This window comes from Varanus komodoensis, unplaced genomic scaffold (assembly GCF_004798865.1).
Source record: "Varanus komodoensis strain SLA01 unplaced genomic scaffold, ASM479886v1 scaffold1, whole genome shotgun sequence".
Lineage (NCBI taxonomy): Eukaryota > Metazoa > Chordata > Lepidosauria > Squamata > Varanidae > Varanus > Varanus komodoensis.
This window is the reverse complement of record NW_025335268.1, coordinates 79,620,123-79,638,675: the sequence shown is the minus strand read 5'-3', so window position 1 is coordinate 79,638,675 and position 18,553 is coordinate 79,620,123. Positions and strand designations below refer to the sequence as shown.

The 18,553-nt window shown below is 38.5% G+C and overlaps 1 protein-coding gene across 4 annotated transcripts in view; it reads left to right on the top strand.

The window, feature by feature from the left end:
• Nucleotides 1-2,734: 2,734 nt before the first annotated feature.
• CLCN4 (chloride voltage-gated channel 4) overlaps nucleotides 2,735-18,553 on the top strand; it is a 40,741-nt gene continuing 24,922 nt past the window's right edge. For 2 of the 4 annotated variants that reach the window (XM_044432329.1, XM_044432335.1), the window contains exons 1-4: nucleotides 2,735-3,251; nucleotides 12,886-13,037; nucleotides 14,117-14,216; nucleotides 17,068-17,255. In XM_044432329.1, coding sequence (XP_044288264.1) covers nucleotides 12,894-13,037; nucleotides 14,117-14,216; nucleotides 17,068-17,255 — 432 coding nt within the window. In that variant the 5' untranslated portion in view covers nucleotides 2,735-3,251; nucleotides 12,886-12,893. Of the gene's footprint in view, nucleotides 3,252-12,885; nucleotides 13,038-14,116; nucleotides 14,217-16,309; nucleotides 16,360-17,067; nucleotides 17,256-18,553 lie in introns of those variants that run through there. The other 2 variants (XM_044432310.1, XM_044432321.1) reach the window with 2 other exon arrangements.

Below are 18,553 nucleotides of genomic sequence, written 5' to 3'. Positions count from 1 at the left end.
ATACCAACATGTAACATGGGGCAAGTATGAGGTGAGTGGATTGCCCTTGCTACACATGTCATAAAGTAGATTTGAGAGCTTCTCGGTATTAACTATTCCTTATCGGTTTAGGGTCAAAGGAAAGTCTGCCTGTATTTGCTGGTCAAGTAGATCTGCACTTGTTTTCCAAATCAAGGACATGCATTTAGATATTTTATGTACTCATATTTAAATACGTATTGACACCATGTAACTGTACATAAGGGGCAATTTCCCAGGGGCCTTAATCCAGCCTTAGTTCAATTTGTAGAATAGCAAGATAGTCGGTCAAAGCTGTGAAAAGCAACATGAAGATATTTTTACCATTTTCAAGCAGATTAAAACTAAATAGACATCATATAAAAGATTACATACAGCTGGAAAAATACTGTAAAAGACACCCAGAAACTTTCCATGGTGGAAACCAGCAGACTGTGTATAAGTATGAAGAAGGCTTAGGACTGCAAATACTGTGTACCAAATATAGCTAAGTTTCTATTTATATGCAAACATGGCTGCCCCGAGAACCTTTTCTTTCAACAGATAGTGGTATCCCGTATCACAAAATATCATATTTTACTGGTATATCCATCATAAGCTGTGGGGACCACCATCCTTTCAGGCACGTGTTAAATTCTGGGTCAGAATTGTTCATTCCTGTTTCTATTTAAGGTCATATGCATGGTCCCTCTTAGCAGTTTAATTGGCAGTTATACTGCATACAGTTATGTAGTGTTGTATGTGGATATTTTTGTATTGTTACAGTTTCTATGCAGTCTGACTTGCTGAACAGGGCAGATTGCATTTCATGTGGGCAAAAATGGATATCCTTTTTTATAACGAAACTTAACATCCGTGGTTTTCTGATACAGGTAAATGGTAAGCAAGACAGTTTGAGCTATAACTACCATATTTAAAAAGTTCAGTCTGGATTTGTTGTGATTGATTTCAAATTTGATAGTTTAATGTTCACATATTACTGAAATTGAAGAAGAGTTCTGTCTCTCTCCATAATATAAAATCTGGTTCTAATATATCTTGTAGAGGGCAATAGAGTGTTTGAAAGAGGCATCCTCATACTTAATGCTCGGGTCTGTTTAAACTGGCCCTTATACAGATGGGCCAGTTCTGGTGCAAACTTACAACCCATAGCTGTGCCAGAAATTTGCCAGTAAGATTTGTCTTGGAACAGGATTTTTTAACAGAAGCTATTCTACTATTGAACACAAAAAGTCTGTAGGAGTGGCAATTACATCATTTATCTTAGCTAGAGTCAACTCTATAGCTTTGTGTTGTGCCATATTTGTGCACAGTGAGATAATATCCAGTGTAACCGAACAACTATCTTGTAGCTTTCCAGTACATTAGCCAGCCAGTTCAGGAACTGAGTGGGGTCTTCTATATATGAGAAAGGATTTAAGAAAGAAGTCTACATATGTAGACACATTCCAAAATAGAGCTACATCTAAATATAATGGATCTTGCAGGGATAGGAAATACATTTTTGTGTATTTTTGGAAGCAGATAAATCTAGAAACTTCACTCTTCTTCAGCAAAATAGTCATATGTGGGTATATTTATATTCCCTGACAGAAGTGTCTCATCCATTGCCGATACAGTTTCTTGTGTAAGCTGAAAAGCTGGATGCTTTTTGGCACGTTCTATAGTGGATGGTGTTATAGATCTGATAAAAGGATTCCTTAAATAAATGCCTTCAAACTAAAACTACTAAAGCTGTGCTGTATAGATCAACTTAAATACTACATCTTTGTAGCCATTCAAGGCTGGCAGTGCCCTACTTCTTTAGTGAGGTTATGTCATGTCCCTATACTGTAAAGAACCCTCAACCTCTTTTGTAACAAATTTCTCTGATACTAGAACTCTGGGACTGTGATGTAGGCTTAAAAATGGATCTAAGTTTGAACAAGACAGATCTTTGAAGAGAAAGACTTACTCCCTTTGGAAAAGTCGGAAATCTGCACTACCTAAATAAAAAATGCATCTCTACTATGGATTTAAAGGAGTTGCATTTGGGAGTGGGGATCAACACCAAGTCTTTCCGTAAAACCTTCATTTCACACTCACAGAATTTTCTGTTGGTTGTATCGACTACTAATTGGTTTTCAAGATCTTTTTTTATCAAATGAATCAGGCATCTATGGATCTCTGTTCTGGCAGCTGGTATGTTTTCCCAAGTCCCTTCCTCTTGGCAATTCCCCTAAAAGACTGTACATATCTTCAGAATTACTGAGAGAAGGGAATGTAAGAAAAGGTGCCAGATGTTGAAACAGAGACCCAAATTCAGCTGATTCATACCAAGAACGCTGAGGTATATGCTGGTTTTATGCTTAAGGTTTTTTGTAGCTGAGACAGCATTGTGGCAGGGAGTTGTATATACTTAAGTCTCAGTGTTGAAAAGAGAAAAGTGGCAAAAAACCCATGCAGATTTTTTTTTTTTTTTTTTGATTTTGAGAACAGTTGTGGGATAACCCACAGGCTGTAACTCTACATTTGGTGTTAGATGTGACATAACAAGTTTCTTTCAGCAGGCCAAATACATGTTTGCTCAATTGACATGCATTCAATCTCTAATTGTCACTATTTGTACAAATTTTCATTTCATTTTCCTTACTTCCAACATGATACTTGTGCCTGCGACTGATGATATCACTCCATTCATCTGATGCTGTGGACTCCAGTGTGCAAAACCTTACATTTTAAATAAATTTGTCAATGTTACAAATGTTACAAGATGTTACAAATTTCTTTGATGAGATTCTATTTGAATATAAAATCTCAGCAAGTAAAAACATGTGTCACTTCTATCCTTTGTACTAGGCACTCTGTACATCCCTGAATAAAAATAGTTCGACTGCATTTGTGTCACATTTCACTTAATACTCTTTTTCTCCTAGCACTTCTCCATTTTCTGAAATCAAAAGCAAATGCAGACTGGTTAAGAAATGTGCACCCAATTCATAGCATAATGGCAGGGCAGGAAAGCATTGCCGCAGGAGTTGCAAAGGTATAAGGAAGTTTGAATCGCCTGGTTAACCCTGAAGGATCCTAAATCAGCTGCTGCTTCCCACTATAGCAGCATTCCAATAGAAAGCACATCGTCATGTGACTGTTACTGCTTCCTCCACATGACATCATTCCCTTTGCAGCCATACCAGAGAGGAGAGGATGCTGCCTGTGTCTTTGGGGCTGAACTAAATGATGTTGCATTGCAGGTAAGAGAAGACCATGTTTCATAGCATGATTTGTAAGTCTTTGCCTGTGCCCTTCCTCTGAAATCAATAGCTCTCAAGCTTTAGGGGAGGGTTTAGGGAACCTCATGATAGGGTTTTTGTGGATATGAACATTGCAGGTGGAGGGATTGTTTACTTGCTCTTCCGATTTTCCGCTGGCATATTTAGAAGCAATCCTGCTAGCTGGGGCGTTAAATCTGCAATGAAAGCAGCCTATTCACAGTCATCATCAGCGTTTTAGGACGCAACAAGCTACATTTTCAGTAGCCTTTGCAGTGGGGGTGGGGAATGATAGTATTGTTATGTAGAAATGGCATCATTTGAAATTTGTGTGGCCTTTGCAACATACTGATGCATTAGAGATCATCCATGTTTCCCCAGTAAACCCATTTTATGGGGGAGAGAGCTCTGTGCGTCTCTTGTCCGCACATTCAATTTTTTTGTGTCTGTTTGTGGGAAATGGAGCTGTGCAGATCGTTTGGTTGGATGCAAAGCACCTGCTGCAGTTGAACGGCTTGCAGAAATATATTTTAAACATCTAATTACATTTTTGCTTTTAATTACTCCGATTAGCTTGAGCAGCTTATGTGAGAGGATTTTTCCTTATTAATTAGTACGGTATTGGGATAGTTTGTCAATATGTTAAATAATGTTAGAGAGGGATGAACATAAAAGAGCAATACAACAATGCAGCAACTGAAGAGTTTTCAGCTGCTTAAAGGCCATGTTGAAACCGATCTCTTCTAGACCAAAAAGCATGATTCGGTTTCAGTAGCATAAGAACACAGACTACTTTCTGTTCTTTTTTTTTTAATCAGTGGGGATTTTTCACACTACCAATGCTCTTGAGAATTTATTTTTTGTGTCATTGTAACACACCACTAGAACACAGAAAACTTGTTCTGGGCTTTGTTATATATTAAGCTAAGGAATGAGGTAGGAAGGATTTTCATTTTTGGGTTTATAATTGAAACAAGGCCTGATGTCTGTTAGAGCTGCTAAAGCAGGTGACTTTGATTGTGTTTCACCTGCATTCCCAAAAAGCCTGTTAACATGTATTGCTTCTGGGTACTGAGTATACACTGTGAGTATACTGATTTCAGTCATTTGATCTTACTTCATCTAGGGTGCAACCTTATGTATGTTTATATGGAAAAAGTTCCTTCAGTTCCCAGCATGCTCCAGGCAGCCATTAGACACCTTCTGGTCTTCTCTGCACAGAGAGGCAGGGAAGTCTGCTCTCCTCGCATCTGCAATTCATGGCCAAGATACAAGTAGGAACCATTCAGAGTTCACACACACAAGAAGCACTGCCTTTTTGCTCACGTGTGCTCTTGTACCTATGTTTTAAATTGCAGCTTTGCTCTGTGATATTTGCTTTATCCCTATTTTAAACTGGCTTAGGGATTTAGTGTGGAAAAGAGGCATACATTAAATTAAGCTGATAAATTATTTTGGTCATATCTGCATAAGCTGCTGGCACATGCTGAATTCTCCACTGTGGAGAATTCTTTAGTAGGCTTTTGCAGATATTTTAGATAGGCAGATGTGTTAGACTACCACTCCCATAATCCCTGTAAACTGGCTATACTGACAGAGGTCTTATCTTTTCTTTGCTAAGTATTACTTCTTTGTAAGTTCTAGAAAGAGAAAATATGGAGAAAGGTAAGAGATCAAAGGTGAAGCCAATCCTTTGCGTAGGTTCAGTCCTAAAACATCTTTAGTTAGAGCTAGGGAAGCCCCTGGTTTGAAATTCTGGAAGGTAACTGCTAGTCAGTGTAACCAAGATGGAGCAGTGGACATGCTGGATTTCATCTGAGACAGCTGCCCACCCTTCTAAAATAAAAATGTATTGTTTGCTACTATTCACAGGAATGTCATTTAGAAATGGTCAGGTGGAGTATTTCCCTAGCCCACCTCATACAGGATATATTCTTCACTTGTATCTCCTTTATGAACTTGCATGATATCTTCCTTACTATCTGAAACCCTGTTTATCAGCCTCAGATAGTAAGGAAGGACTGTGAACAGAGGTGAAGGGTAGCACACAAGCAGGAGAAATGTGATGTATATACAGCCAGTGAGTGCCAGAGGAGCAGGGCCTGGGGGAAAGGGTTTACTCAGTGATGAGATACTTTTGATGATGATCAAAAACCATTGCCTGCTTCACAGAATTGCTGTGAGGATAAAATGTATGATATCCTCCAAATGTTCATTGGAGGAAAGCTGGGATAGAAACTAAATGACTTATTTCTTGTGGACTGCATGATAACTAAATACAGGAATTTTGGAACATGAATAATACGATATATGCCCGCCTGCCCACCCGCTACGATCGGCAGCGGATGCCCTTCTCCAGGAACCCTCTGTAAAGGATATTAGGAGGGTGAGTACCTGGAGGAGGGCTTTCTCTGCGGTGGTGCCCCACCTATGGAATGCGCTCCCCAGAGAGGTCCGCCTGGCGCCGTCATTATTTGCTTTTTGGTGCCAGGCAAAGACCTTTTTATTTAAAAGTTATTTTAACTGTTAATTTATTATTATTGTATTTATAGATTTTAATATATATTGCCGAGATGGTACCAGGTTTTAAATTATTGATTGTATTTTTATGTTTATTTTGGATGTTGTGAGCCACCCCGAGGCTTTGTTGCAATGGGGGCGGCATAGAAATGTTTTAAATAAATAAATAAATTAATAGTTTTAATAAGTAGCTAATGGATCACTGCATTTTGACATTTAATGGAATTACACTTCTGCTGGTTCTGCAAATTCTGCAAATCTGCAACTGACTGCAATAATAAAGAACACACACAGTGTGTATGTGTTTGTATGTTTATATATATCCGCATGCACATGCAAGTACGCTTATACGGAGTGTGTGTGCATGTGCATGTGGGCAAGCGAACACCCACACTCAGTAGCCCATAGTTCTCTGTGGCTTATTAACTGTGGTGAGAGAATGGCTGAAACAGCCATGGACTTCTGGCTGATACAACTGGGTAATCAACGAATTATGGTGGCCCTGGTGTAAGGAATGCATTTGCAAAGTCACCTCAGGAAGATCTGGGAACTGATTCTGAGTCAGACTGGGAGGAGGAAGATGCTGCTAAGCAGTCAAGACTGCAGGAGCTGAAGATAGATAAGAATAGTTCTAATGCTCAAGGAGGGCCTTCGAATGACAGGGCAGGGTGCGAATTAGGGATCCCAGAGGCAAGTGTCAAATGAAGAGGGAGGAGCACAGTGACTGCTACATGGAAGCTCCTGCCCTGAGGCTGGGGCTTGGTGGCCCGTCTGGCTTTAAGGTTGTAGTCATCCGCCCCAAGTTTGTGTCAGCTTTTGATTCTATAACCTGCAAAACCCACTAGATCTTAAGAGGGCTGGCATTATGCTATGCTGGCTTTCACTTTCTGTCTCCTCTGTGTAGGGTTTTTTAAAATCTGAGCTAAATTAGTGGGCTGCATCAAATTGTGTCCCTGGTGCTGATGTGAGCAACAGGAGCAGGAGGCAAATTTTGCTGATCTACCCTATCTTTGGGAGCTACCTGTTTGTAAACCACGCAGAGAGCCCTCTGGGCTACAGGGGTGGTATATAAATGCAAATAAATAAATAATAAATAATAAATACCTGCACACTTTCATCTGCTTTGGAGAATTTGGAGACCCTTTGGAACTATGTGAAAGATGGTGTGGAGTCTGCAGAAAAAACAGGGTATTTGCAGAAAGCCCCTCTCCCTCCCTTTCTGCTTCCAAAAACTTCTGGTAAATCAAAGAGTCTTTCATTATAATGGGCACAGTCAGAAAGATCTCAGTATCTCAATACCAGGTGGCTAAGCTTAATGGGAACTGTGGTCCAAAACATTGGTGGATCTGAAGCTGGGGAATGCTTATCTGTCTCACTATTGTCTAATGTAAGTGTCAGAAGCTCAGATCTCTGTGACTTTCCCAGTTCCACCTCCCAATTTATGATATTTTATAATGAAATCAAGCTGGCATGTGTTCTCTCACTGGCTATAATATCCCCCTTTACCTGGTGGTGGGTGGGATCCACTAGGGCCTGTTTGTGCACACACAGTGCTTCCTTGTAAACATGAAAAGGCAGATTTAAAAAAAAATCCATATGCCTCTGAACAGTTATTTGGGAATCATTTTCCAGGATGTGCAATAGGTTATGCTGGGAATTCTACACTAGCAGAATTTTGGGTGCCAATTCAAATTGCTGAATTTGACCTTTTAAACATTTTGGGTCCAGCTTCTTTGAAGAACCACCTGCATCAGGGATAGGTAAGCTTTTTGGATCATGTACACATCCGGCAATTTGGAAAATCGCTCTGGGTACCACCACAAAATGGTTGCTATGTGAGATAGGGCAAAAGACAAATACTCAATCTTGTCAGCAGGTTACAAGGCAAATGTGGCATCTAAGCTTCAACACACTGAAAAACTCATTTGAACCTACAGTTTGCAGCAACAGGAGCAACCTGTTCTGCTGTACCACCAGCTACTGGAAAGAAAATGTGTTAATTGGAACGGGCGCAAAGATACCTTGGCGGGCATTGACAAAGGTATCTGGGCACTCATGGCTGCCCAGAGACACCAAGTTGCCTACCTGTGAACTATGTTCATATGAGTCTTTGAAGTGCTAACTCACTGGCTTGCCATTAAGAGTTAGGTCATCTTCGAAAGCCCTCTTCTGGGTGACCTAACTCTTAATGGCAAGCCAGTGGCTCAGTGGTGGGTGATGCAACACCTTCCCTAGAGAACCTTGTCTGGTATCTACAGTCTACAGTGATATCTTTTCAGTGCCAAGGAAAGCCTTTCTTTTCTCCCATGTTATGGGTGGCTTTATATATTTTATATTTAAACCTCTGCTGCTTTATATTGTCTGTTATTTTCTTAGCTTTCATGACTAATTTATTTTGTGCAATTTATTCTTTGACTTTCTGTAATCTATTGAGACAAACTCTGCTGTGAGGTTGATTGAAAGTATAATACATTTATAAAGGGGTTATGAATTTCTTATACTGAAATATTATAGTTGTTGTATATTGTAAGTCACCTTGGGGATGCAGCTATGGAATGTATTAAACAAATATTGGGAAGGAATCTGGGCTAAAAAGTCTTGGAGTGCAGACCACAGGGTCACTTGCAGTTTTGGATCCTATTGCTTCCTAAAACAATCCAAGAAAATGCCTTCAGATATGTATGTGTGTGTGTTCTGACTTGAAGTTTCCTTAACTTTCAAATGTAAAGAATTGTTTTATTTAAACAGGCTACATTTTACTAAAACTTTCTTGGATCAACTGCACAAATGGCTTCTGAAGTCTTTCACTCCAACTGTGTGTGAATTATGGCACTGCAAAAATACTAGCTGTGAATGTATGAGGGAAACAGTTTTTCCAGCCTTCATGCTGACATAGCAAGATATGAACTGATTGCATCTCAAGTCTGGAAGAAACTTCCCACTGCGACTAGAGTTATGGCCAAACTAAGACTATTTGATAGGAAATGACTTTCCAGTTAAAGTGAGAAAAAAGCAAACCCCCAAGTTCTAACAAATAACAGTCTCTGTAATGAGGCCAGTGATAAAATAAACTTAAAATAGACTTTCCCATAAATTTGACTAATACTCCCCTTTTAAAGCCATTCAAATTGGTGGCTATCACTATCACTCTGTATCTTGTGGAAGCAAATTCTGTGGTTTTACCATGCTTTGCATTTAGAAGTATTTCCCTTTATCTGTCATAAAAGTCTCCCTGTTCTAGTGTTATGCATAGGCTTTTTATATAACTTTAAAAACAACAACTTGATATTGTGCATAACTTCATGCACCTCTATAATGTTACCCTTTAGTCATCCTTTTTTTTTCTAAATTAAGAGACCCAGTTTGCATAACCTATCCTGACAGAGAAGTTATTTGCACTTCCTGTCCTAAGGATCCATAATGCAGAAATTCTTGTTTTGATAGCATCTATACACGGGATTGACATTTTGCTTAAGCTATCCAAGTTGCCTTTCCAGGATCAGCTGACTTTAGGATTTTTTGCCCCGATAAGAACTTCTTGGTTACATTTGCCATCATGATGTCTCTTCTCCCAGTCTTGTAGAGGCCCTTTTGGAGCTCTTTCTGACCATTTTTCTTTTAACTACCCTATATAATTTTTGTGTCATCAGCAACCTTGCTCACCTCTCTGCTTGCCCTTACTCCAGTTCAAGTTGTTGCTGTTAAAACAAAACAAAACAAACAGGTCCCGCGATGGTCCCTTTGTGACCCCCACTGTTTTCTTCCTTCCAAGGTGAGAACTTTACATTCATTTCTGTTTTCTGCTTTCTGTTCTTTAACCAGTTATTGATCTGTTAGAGGATCTTTTTTCTTATTCCATGACTGCGGAGTTTGCACAGGTATCTTTAATGAGAGATTCTGTCCAAACATGTTTGAAAGTCCAAGTAAATGTGTCTTCATTCAATATAAATCCCACATTTAGTGATACAGTTTGATACTTCCTATTGTCTGTGCAATGTATAAGTAACTCCTAATTTTTTACAAGTACTACTCTTATTTTGTTATGAGGTTGCTTTGTTTTGGCATCCTTTGTGGGATCTATTTGCCTTCTTTGTGTTACTTTTTGAGTCAATAATCTGGCTTGAGTAATGAATTTGCAGATGTGTACATTTGTTCATTTAATGCTTTTGTTTGCCACCTTAAAACAGCTGTTACTAAGAAAATGGCTTGAGATCAGGCTATTTCAAAGGCTTTGCTGATGTTGTTATATGCTGTCAAGTCATCTCTGATATACAGTGACCCGATGCCTGAATATCCTGTCTTGGAAAGACTGCTTTCTCTCATAGGAGCCTACCCATGTCCCATCAGAGCAAATGGAGCATTAGAGAGGGCATGCTTACACACTTATGAAGGAATTATGGCCGAGGCAATGGCTCAGAGAATTATTTTAGACCCACTAGAATATGTATTCGGTATATTCTATCTTTAAAATGTGCAGTCCTGCACCACTACCAGCTTACAAAACTCTCTTCCATTTCAAAAGAACATTAACATGTGGCATGGGAAGCAGCTCTTGGACGAAATCAATTCCAAACTTTCCTTGGGCATCTGGAACTATTTGTATGATTGTTTGGATCCCAGCTGTAGCCATTTTATGTATTATGTGCCCAACAGGAAAAGCTACTCTGAGAGCACTTAGAAGGAATAAAGCAGTGGGACTAGGCGGAATAAAGCACCTGGAGTAGAACAATTACAAGCTGTATATACTGAATTAGTCCAATTCCTAACAAGGATAATATGTCTACAAACATGGTAAAGAAAACAAAGAGCTCACAGACTGGAAATGTTCAATGTACATTCCAGTATCCAAGAAAGGAGATGCTAAGGAGTGCAGCAAATTTAGGACTGAGTTTATGCTTTGTGGACTACAACAGAGCCTTTCACCTTTAATCATGAGAAGCTATGGATAGTTCTGAAAGAAATTGGCGTGCCCCAGGCCCTGGTAGTCCTGGAATGCAGCCTGTATTGTGAACAAGAAGCCTCTGTTAGGACATAATATGGAGAAACAGTATGGTTTGCTACAGGTAAAGGCACCAGACTAGGGTATTTTTTTATCTTCCTATCTGTTCTGTCTATATGCTGAACATAATAGAAAAGCTGGTTCAAAGAAAGAAGGCATGGAAATTGGCAGTGAATTGATCAATACTTTAATATGCAAATGATATATTACTGGCAGAAAAGAGCAGTAAATTGAAACAACAATGAAAGTGGAAGTGCAAAAGTATGATTTTGGCTGAATAGTGTTTTTGTTTAAATAAGTTTTATTGTTATTTTGCTACTGACTAACAAAACTAACAAAAAGAAACTAAAAAATCATCAATCATCAAAAGCATCAGATCTACTGGGTCAGCCCCCCATAATTTTTATGATAATCCGTAAACATATTTAATCTATGCATAGTCCCATTTCTCTAGCCAGTAATACAAGGAAATCCAAGTTTGATAGACGTCTGTATCTTCTTTCTTCTTCAGAGATAAAGTCAATCTGTCCATTTTGGCACAGTCCAAGATCTTTTTTAACATCAGTTCGTTGGTAGGTGGTTCTTCACTCCTCCAAAGTTGGGCAAATGCAATCCTCGCCGCAGTAGTTACATGTAGAATCAGATACATTGCTTGATTACCAGCATCCTCAGGTACAATGCCTAATAAGAAAACTTCAGGTTTAAATATTAGAGGTTTTTGTAACATTCCCTCAATCCATTTGTATATTTTGACCCAGTATTTTGTTGCCTTATCACAGGTCCGCCACATATGATAAAAGGTACCCGGTTTATGTTTACATTTCCAACATACATTTGACATATTTGGAAACATCTTAGCTAATCTATTTGGTGATAGATACCATCTATAAAACATTTTATACAGGTTTTCTTTGTTTTTGTTTTTTGTTTTTGTTTTTTTTGTAAGCCGTCCGGAGACTTTTAGTATTGGGATGGCATATAAAACCTTTACATAAATAAATAAAATTAAGACTAAGAAGAATTTCCCAACTTTAACGTTAACAATGAAAAAACTGAACCTGTGAAAGATTTGGGCTCAATCAGCATTTCAAAGAGATACTGCAGCAAGGAAATTACAAGATGACTGTGACTTGGAAGGACAGCAATGAAGGAGCTAGAGAAGACCATCAATTGTAAGGATGTTTCACTGGAGACCAAGGCCAAGATAATCTACACCCTTGTATTTCTGATCATTTTGAATGGATTTGAAAATGGCACCATGAAGAGATCTGACAGGAGGAAAATTGATGCATTCAAAACATGGTGCTGGAGGAAAGCTTTGTGAATAGCTTAGTCCCTAGAATACCACAGACCACAGAAAAATGAATAAGTGGATCCAAGATCAAATCAAGCTAGAACTTGGCCTGGAAGCAAAATGATGAAATTGAAGCTGTTGTACTTAAGGTACAACATGGAGAAGACAATGGAGAAGACAATAATGCTAGGGAAGGCTGATGCCAGAAGAAGAGGATGACCAACTTGAGATGGATCTATTATGGATCTCAGAGTCACAACTTAGAGTTTGTAAGCGCTTAGCAGGGTTGTCAAGGTCAAGACGTTTTGAAGGGCATTCATTCATAGGGTTGCCATAAATCAGAGATACTTTGATACTTAGACATATCTAACATAAACACCATCCAATTAAAAGAGCTTGCTTGCTTGTTTGCTCTTTTCCTTTCACTGAGGGTTATAAATTTAGATCATTCAATTGCATACTGGGAAATCCTTCATGGTGGACATCCATGGGAAAGCACAAGTGTTCCATTTAGAATCATTAGCTTAGTAAATGCCTGGAGTCACCAAAGACACTAGAAAAAGATTTTGCTTATTTTTCTAGTATGCGCAAGTGCAATAGCATGCTTTCTTTATTAGAATACACTTGAAAGGAATGGATTTACTGGTATTTCTAATTCACGTCCATTAAATATCTGTGAAAGTAGGCTTCTCAAGTTGTACTTAAAATGCAACTGAGATGGTGGTCCAGATGACAGGGGGAGTCATCTGGTGTAAATATTTTTATTTCAGTGCAAGTGGCCTGTTATTTTGCTTTCTTTATAGGTACTACTATGGTTAATGCAGGAACCATGAATGGTTCTGGAAATCTGATGGATTTTTTGGATGAACCCTTCCCTGATGTTGGGACTTACGAAGACTTTCATACCATTGATTGGTTAAGGGAGAAATCACGTGACACAGACAGACATCGAAAGGTATGTGAACATGATATTTCAAGAGCCAACAGCACATTGCACAGCTGGTTAAATGTTAGGTGATTGATTGTCTTCCATTAATTTATTGTACCTCAAAATGTTACCATCAAAAATGAATGAAGAAACTGGCAGTCTAACACCATACATATTTTCTGTACAGTCTGCCTTCCTTATAAGCTGAAGTGCCTGATCCTGCCTAATCTTGGAAGCTAAGCAGGGTTGGGCCTGAATAGATGGGTGAGGTAATGTTGTGAACCACCCAAAGAGACTACAGGCAATACAGAAATTGATTTTTTTTTTCAAATTCCCTTCTAGCGGACTTAAACTGGTTATTACCAATGATTAAGTATGATTTCAAGAAAATGTATCCTGCGTTCTGTTGTTACCTGTTGTAAAGGCAAGGGGCGGCATAGAAATGTAATAATAATAATAATAATAATAATAATAATAATAATAATAATAAATGAGTGCATAATGTAGTATAATCTGAAATAAAAAACTCAATAAACATGTTTCAATATATCCTGGCCTGTTCATGTCTCTTGCCCTTCCTTTCTTGTCATTGACTCAACTTGTATTATGGTTACAACTTAACTTGCTGTATGTGGCACTATTTGCCTGATTATTACCAAGGTATGGCTTGTGTCATCTGCTCTTGGGTGGCATGGTTTGTTCGAGGGAGAAACAACCTTCAAACACCCCATGGCCTATTTTGAGGTTTTTTGAAAGTTGTTCTCTCCTTAAACAAACTGTGCCACTGGTCAGACAACATGGCAAGCTGTACCTGGGTGATAATTAGGCAAATCAAACCAAGATATGCCATGCCTTAAACCAAGTTAGCATAGCATGAATAAGCTGTAGTGCTTTTGTGAAATGGGTCACCTATAAATCAGAGCTTTGGTCAACAGAAACTCTTCTTTATCCTTCCATATTATGTGCCTTGCATATCAATAAGTAGCATTGTAAGCATATGTAAATACGATGTGATCAAGTCATTTTTTCCTTTTTGTCTATTTAGATATAGTATATAAAAAGAAGAATATATGCATCAACTAAACTTTACTTTTTTGCCTTTCCAGATTACAAACAAAAGCAAAGAGTCGATATGGGAGTTCATAAAAAGTTTACTGGATGCCTGGTCAGGCTGGGTTGTGATGCTACTTATAGGACTGCTGGCAGGTATTGTTAAGAACGTGTAAGGTCGTTTTGTGTTGACCAGTATAAATATTTAGAGCTTTGCTCTGGCAGCACATGCTGGGTTGAATGCTGTGATTCATTTCAGTATGATTAAGATAAGATACATGGATCTCTGATCTGTGATGGGAGATCTCATGCTGAGCGTTGACCTAGAAAAAGAAAATTAACAAGTAATGTGCTTTCTCTGTGAAAATATGCCCATAAATAGAAATGCATTGATAAGCTGGGCGTTTTTCTTTTATACTTATAACTCCCTTCCCTGCCCCTGATCAAACTAATGCTGCAAAAACATGCATTTATAAAGGGAAATGTTATCATGGTTCACATGCATTTGTTCTCTACTCACTGGATATAGGTATCATCTTTATCTGCACTTTTCTTTTTAAAATACTAAATTATTCTGAATTACCTTCCTGTTTCAGAGGTGAATATTTTAAGAATCTGCTCAGTTCCTAGAAAAATCTGTTCATTTCTTACATAGTAGAGAATTCAGAACCTGTAATTCAGTAAGATTAAATTGATAAGGCAATGCTTGCTATTTAAAGGGCCAGGTCATTTCTTCTGCGGGAGTGCATATAACACTGGGAAAGGTATAGACACCAAATGAAATTCAGATTTGGCTTTAGGAAAATGAAGGAGCTAATAGATTTTGCTGAAGAGATGTACACATCCAGCTAGGCTACCTACCTCCTGATTGTTATTGTATTACTTTAAAAAATGTTTTTGCATCGAATGTTTTTGCATATTGCAAAGCAAAGCATTGTTTTCCAGAGCCATCGCTTTCTGCATTCAAAAGATGCTACTTCTGCATCTTTTGAAAGTACTTACATTATTAAGCAAGCGACTTTTTATCTAGTCCTACAAATTTGCCTTCTGGGAAATCAGTGTTTTGTAGCTAGCCAAGCGTATCATAGTAGCTGCTTTATGAATGAGCATGTCTCCAATTGTAAGAGTGCCTGTGAGACTCTTTCAAAATTCCCAGTGTGCTCACTGAAAAGGTTAACTCTGATAGATCAATAAACAATAACATATTGGAGCAAAACTTCCAAAATCTTCTAGAAATGAACTGAGCTTGGTGTACCTTTTCCTTTGAAGGAAGAAAGGAAAAGTTGCTTGTTCCAGCATCCCACAATGCATATGCTACAATCAACTTTCTTCTAATTTACTATGAATATACCATTTTAGATCTTTTGAGAACAACCATCTAAATCGCCAGTCAAGCATTACTATTATCAGTTTATCCTCTTTTTTAAGTAAAAAGAGAAACCAAGAGAAAAAATACAAACAGAACTTTCTCCTAATTTATTATTATAAGATAATATAACTTAGTCATCACAAGTGATTAATGACAATTTTGAGAAATAACTAGATTATTGGGATGAAATTCTAATAGCCGCATTTGTTCAACAAAATAAAGAGTTATCATTAGTAAGTTTGCATAGACCAGAACTATTAATCAATGACTATAGAATATTTGTCTCTGATATTTTGCCTTACTGTTAAAATGCAATCTATTAAAATAGTAAGGGAAAGCATATATAAAATTCTCTGTATCACAGTAACGTATTCAGCAACACCCTTCAATGTAGACAGTGCTTTAGTGCATGTTTTCCCCAACCTGGTCTCTGACTTACTATACAGATGTGTTGGACTACAATTCCTATCTCTACCAGCCATTGATTGCACTGATTGTAGGATGATAGGAATGGTAGTCTAACCCATTTGCAGAGCAAGCTAGGAAAATCCACAATACACTGTCTTGGTTAGTTTTAAGAGTTCATACTAGGATTGTCCACAGCATTGTAACACATGTGAAAACCTACCCATGCGAGGATCCCTGAGCTGAAATGAAGTGTTGAAATCCAGAACTGGCAAATCATCAAGAACTAACTGTTTTTCTTTATTTTGAATGGTCTGTATAAAGATTTTCTTCCAAGTGCTATTTATTACAGTCTCAGAATGAAACACATTCTTTGAAATCATCTACCACTTGGTGTCACTCGTGCACTGTGTCGCTACACAAAGCATTCAGATGTGTGAAAAAGAGAAAGAGAAAATGCTGTAAGGATTAAGCAAAATTCAGGCCAGAACATTTAAGAGCCATTTACATTTGCATTAGTGTGCTGTAAGTAAATTATAAAAGTCTCCCACATTTATTAGTGAATCATTCGCTATTTTACAATCAGTGTGCTGTAACTAACACACACACATGGTGCTTCCTTGTTCTGGTGACCTGATCTTAAAGTTAGAGCCGAACAGTAGTTCCGCCACCAAATTTGACCTCACTGATTTTATTGGCTCGTGAAGTAGTCTAGACAGAATATATTTGCTTGTGTTGCAAACATATTCTTGTCTAGACGAATAAGTTTGCTTGTGTGTGATTAGGGGGCCTGTTTAGAAACGTGCAGTGCCGAGCCAAGAAAAGCAGATGGTATTTAAAAAGAAACATTACATTGCACAGTAAATCACACAGGAAGGTTAAAAAAAGGGATATTTCTTATCTTGCATTGGCTCAGGTCTCTTCCATCCCACTGATGTTGTGTTGTAAGAATGCATACTCTTGAAGGTATCCTGTGGCTCTGAGACAATTTTGTAGATGGGCAGTTGTAAACTGCAGATGCAGTTCAGAGAGTGGGATGCTATAAGCTCTTGTTTTGTTCACTGCAGGGTGGCTCACCATGGAGTTGTGTCAACGCCCCCTGTTCATGGATCGACCCATATTGATAAGACACTTCTGTGTGCCTATGTTTTGCACCCTTATCCAATCTCTGTCTTATTTCCTAAGGCATATATTTTGTGTCCCTCTATTAATGTCCATTTCCCCCCCTGACAGGCACATTGGCTGGAGTGATAGATTTAGCCGTGGACTGGATGACTGATTTGAAGGAAGGTGTCTGTCTATCAGCATTTTGGTACAGCCACGAGCAGTGTTGCTGGACATCTAATGAAGCAACATTTGAGGACAGGGACAAATGTCCCCAGTGGCAAAAATGGTCTGAACTTCTAGTTAACCAGTCAGAGGTAAGGTTACATTTCCCATGTAATGTCCGTGCTATTCTTTCCTGCCTGGTTAATATTTTAACAAGGATTTCTCATAAAAAGTGTGTAGTACTTAAACCTGAAAGGAAGCCTGCATATAAGCAGCAGACAAGATTTCTGTAGGAGGAAAAACATGCTGGCTTTCTTGTTAAAGGTTCTCATTAAACTGTCCCCTGATTACAGTCAAGGTTGTTTAATTCAAAACAACACAGAGTTTGCAAAATATTCTAAAATATGTGAGAAATATACTGCCACTTACTGGACCTGCTTCTTTTGGTTGAGCATGTGCAAAGATTTGCACATAGGTGTGGAAACTGAGACGATAAAAATGTCATCTATCTAGGAACTAACAAAAATGCATTACACAGAGGGTCATTACTTTATTTATTACATATTATCCTTGTCTTTCTCCTTCGTAATTTCCTAGTTAACACCCATGTAAGATAGGCAAAGAAATCATCCCTGTCTGTTCTTTAGATGGACAGATACTGAAGCTGAAGCTCAAATACTTTGGCCACCTAATGAGAAGGAAGGACTCATTGGAAAAGACCCTGATGCTGGGAATGATTGAAGGCAAAAGGAGAAGTGGATGGCAGAGGTTGAGGTGGCTGGATGGGGTCACTGGGGAGGTGGGGTGGGGTGGGGTGGGGTGGACTCCAGGGAATGGTGGAAGACAGGAGAACCTGGAGGAGTGTTGTCCATGAGGTCACGAAGAGTTGGACATGACTTTGCAACTGAACAACAAGATGGGCTAGTAGTTAGTGCAGGTTTACTCGATGGGAGAAGGTTAAACCTGGTCCAGTATTTTAACAATATACTATGCTGGCTTCAGCTTGCAGTATAGGTGCAAGAAGAATTACTTGGTGTGAATAAAATTAGAGAGCACTTAAGAACATTATGGATATATGCCCCTTTCCTTAGCCATATAAGTAGATAGCTGAACTTTGGCACAACTCCCAGGAACTGCCATATACATTTTGCATCTTTCTTAGGGTTTTAAAAACTCTGTTAGTGCTAAGAATGAATAACTCTTGAATCGCTTCATGTAGACAGTTCTTAGAGGGCATTGCCTCATATGTAATCTGTTCAGACTCCTCTTTCTTTTTTTCTTGTTGCACCTGATGAATTTTGCTTTTCATAACTGATGGAATGTGACAATTCAAACACACACACACATATACAGATGGATGGTTTTGCAACACCATCTACCCTGAGGTGTTGTGCCTTTTTGTAGCTTCAGAGTGTCTTATCATACAGAAGTCATACATTCTGACATCCAT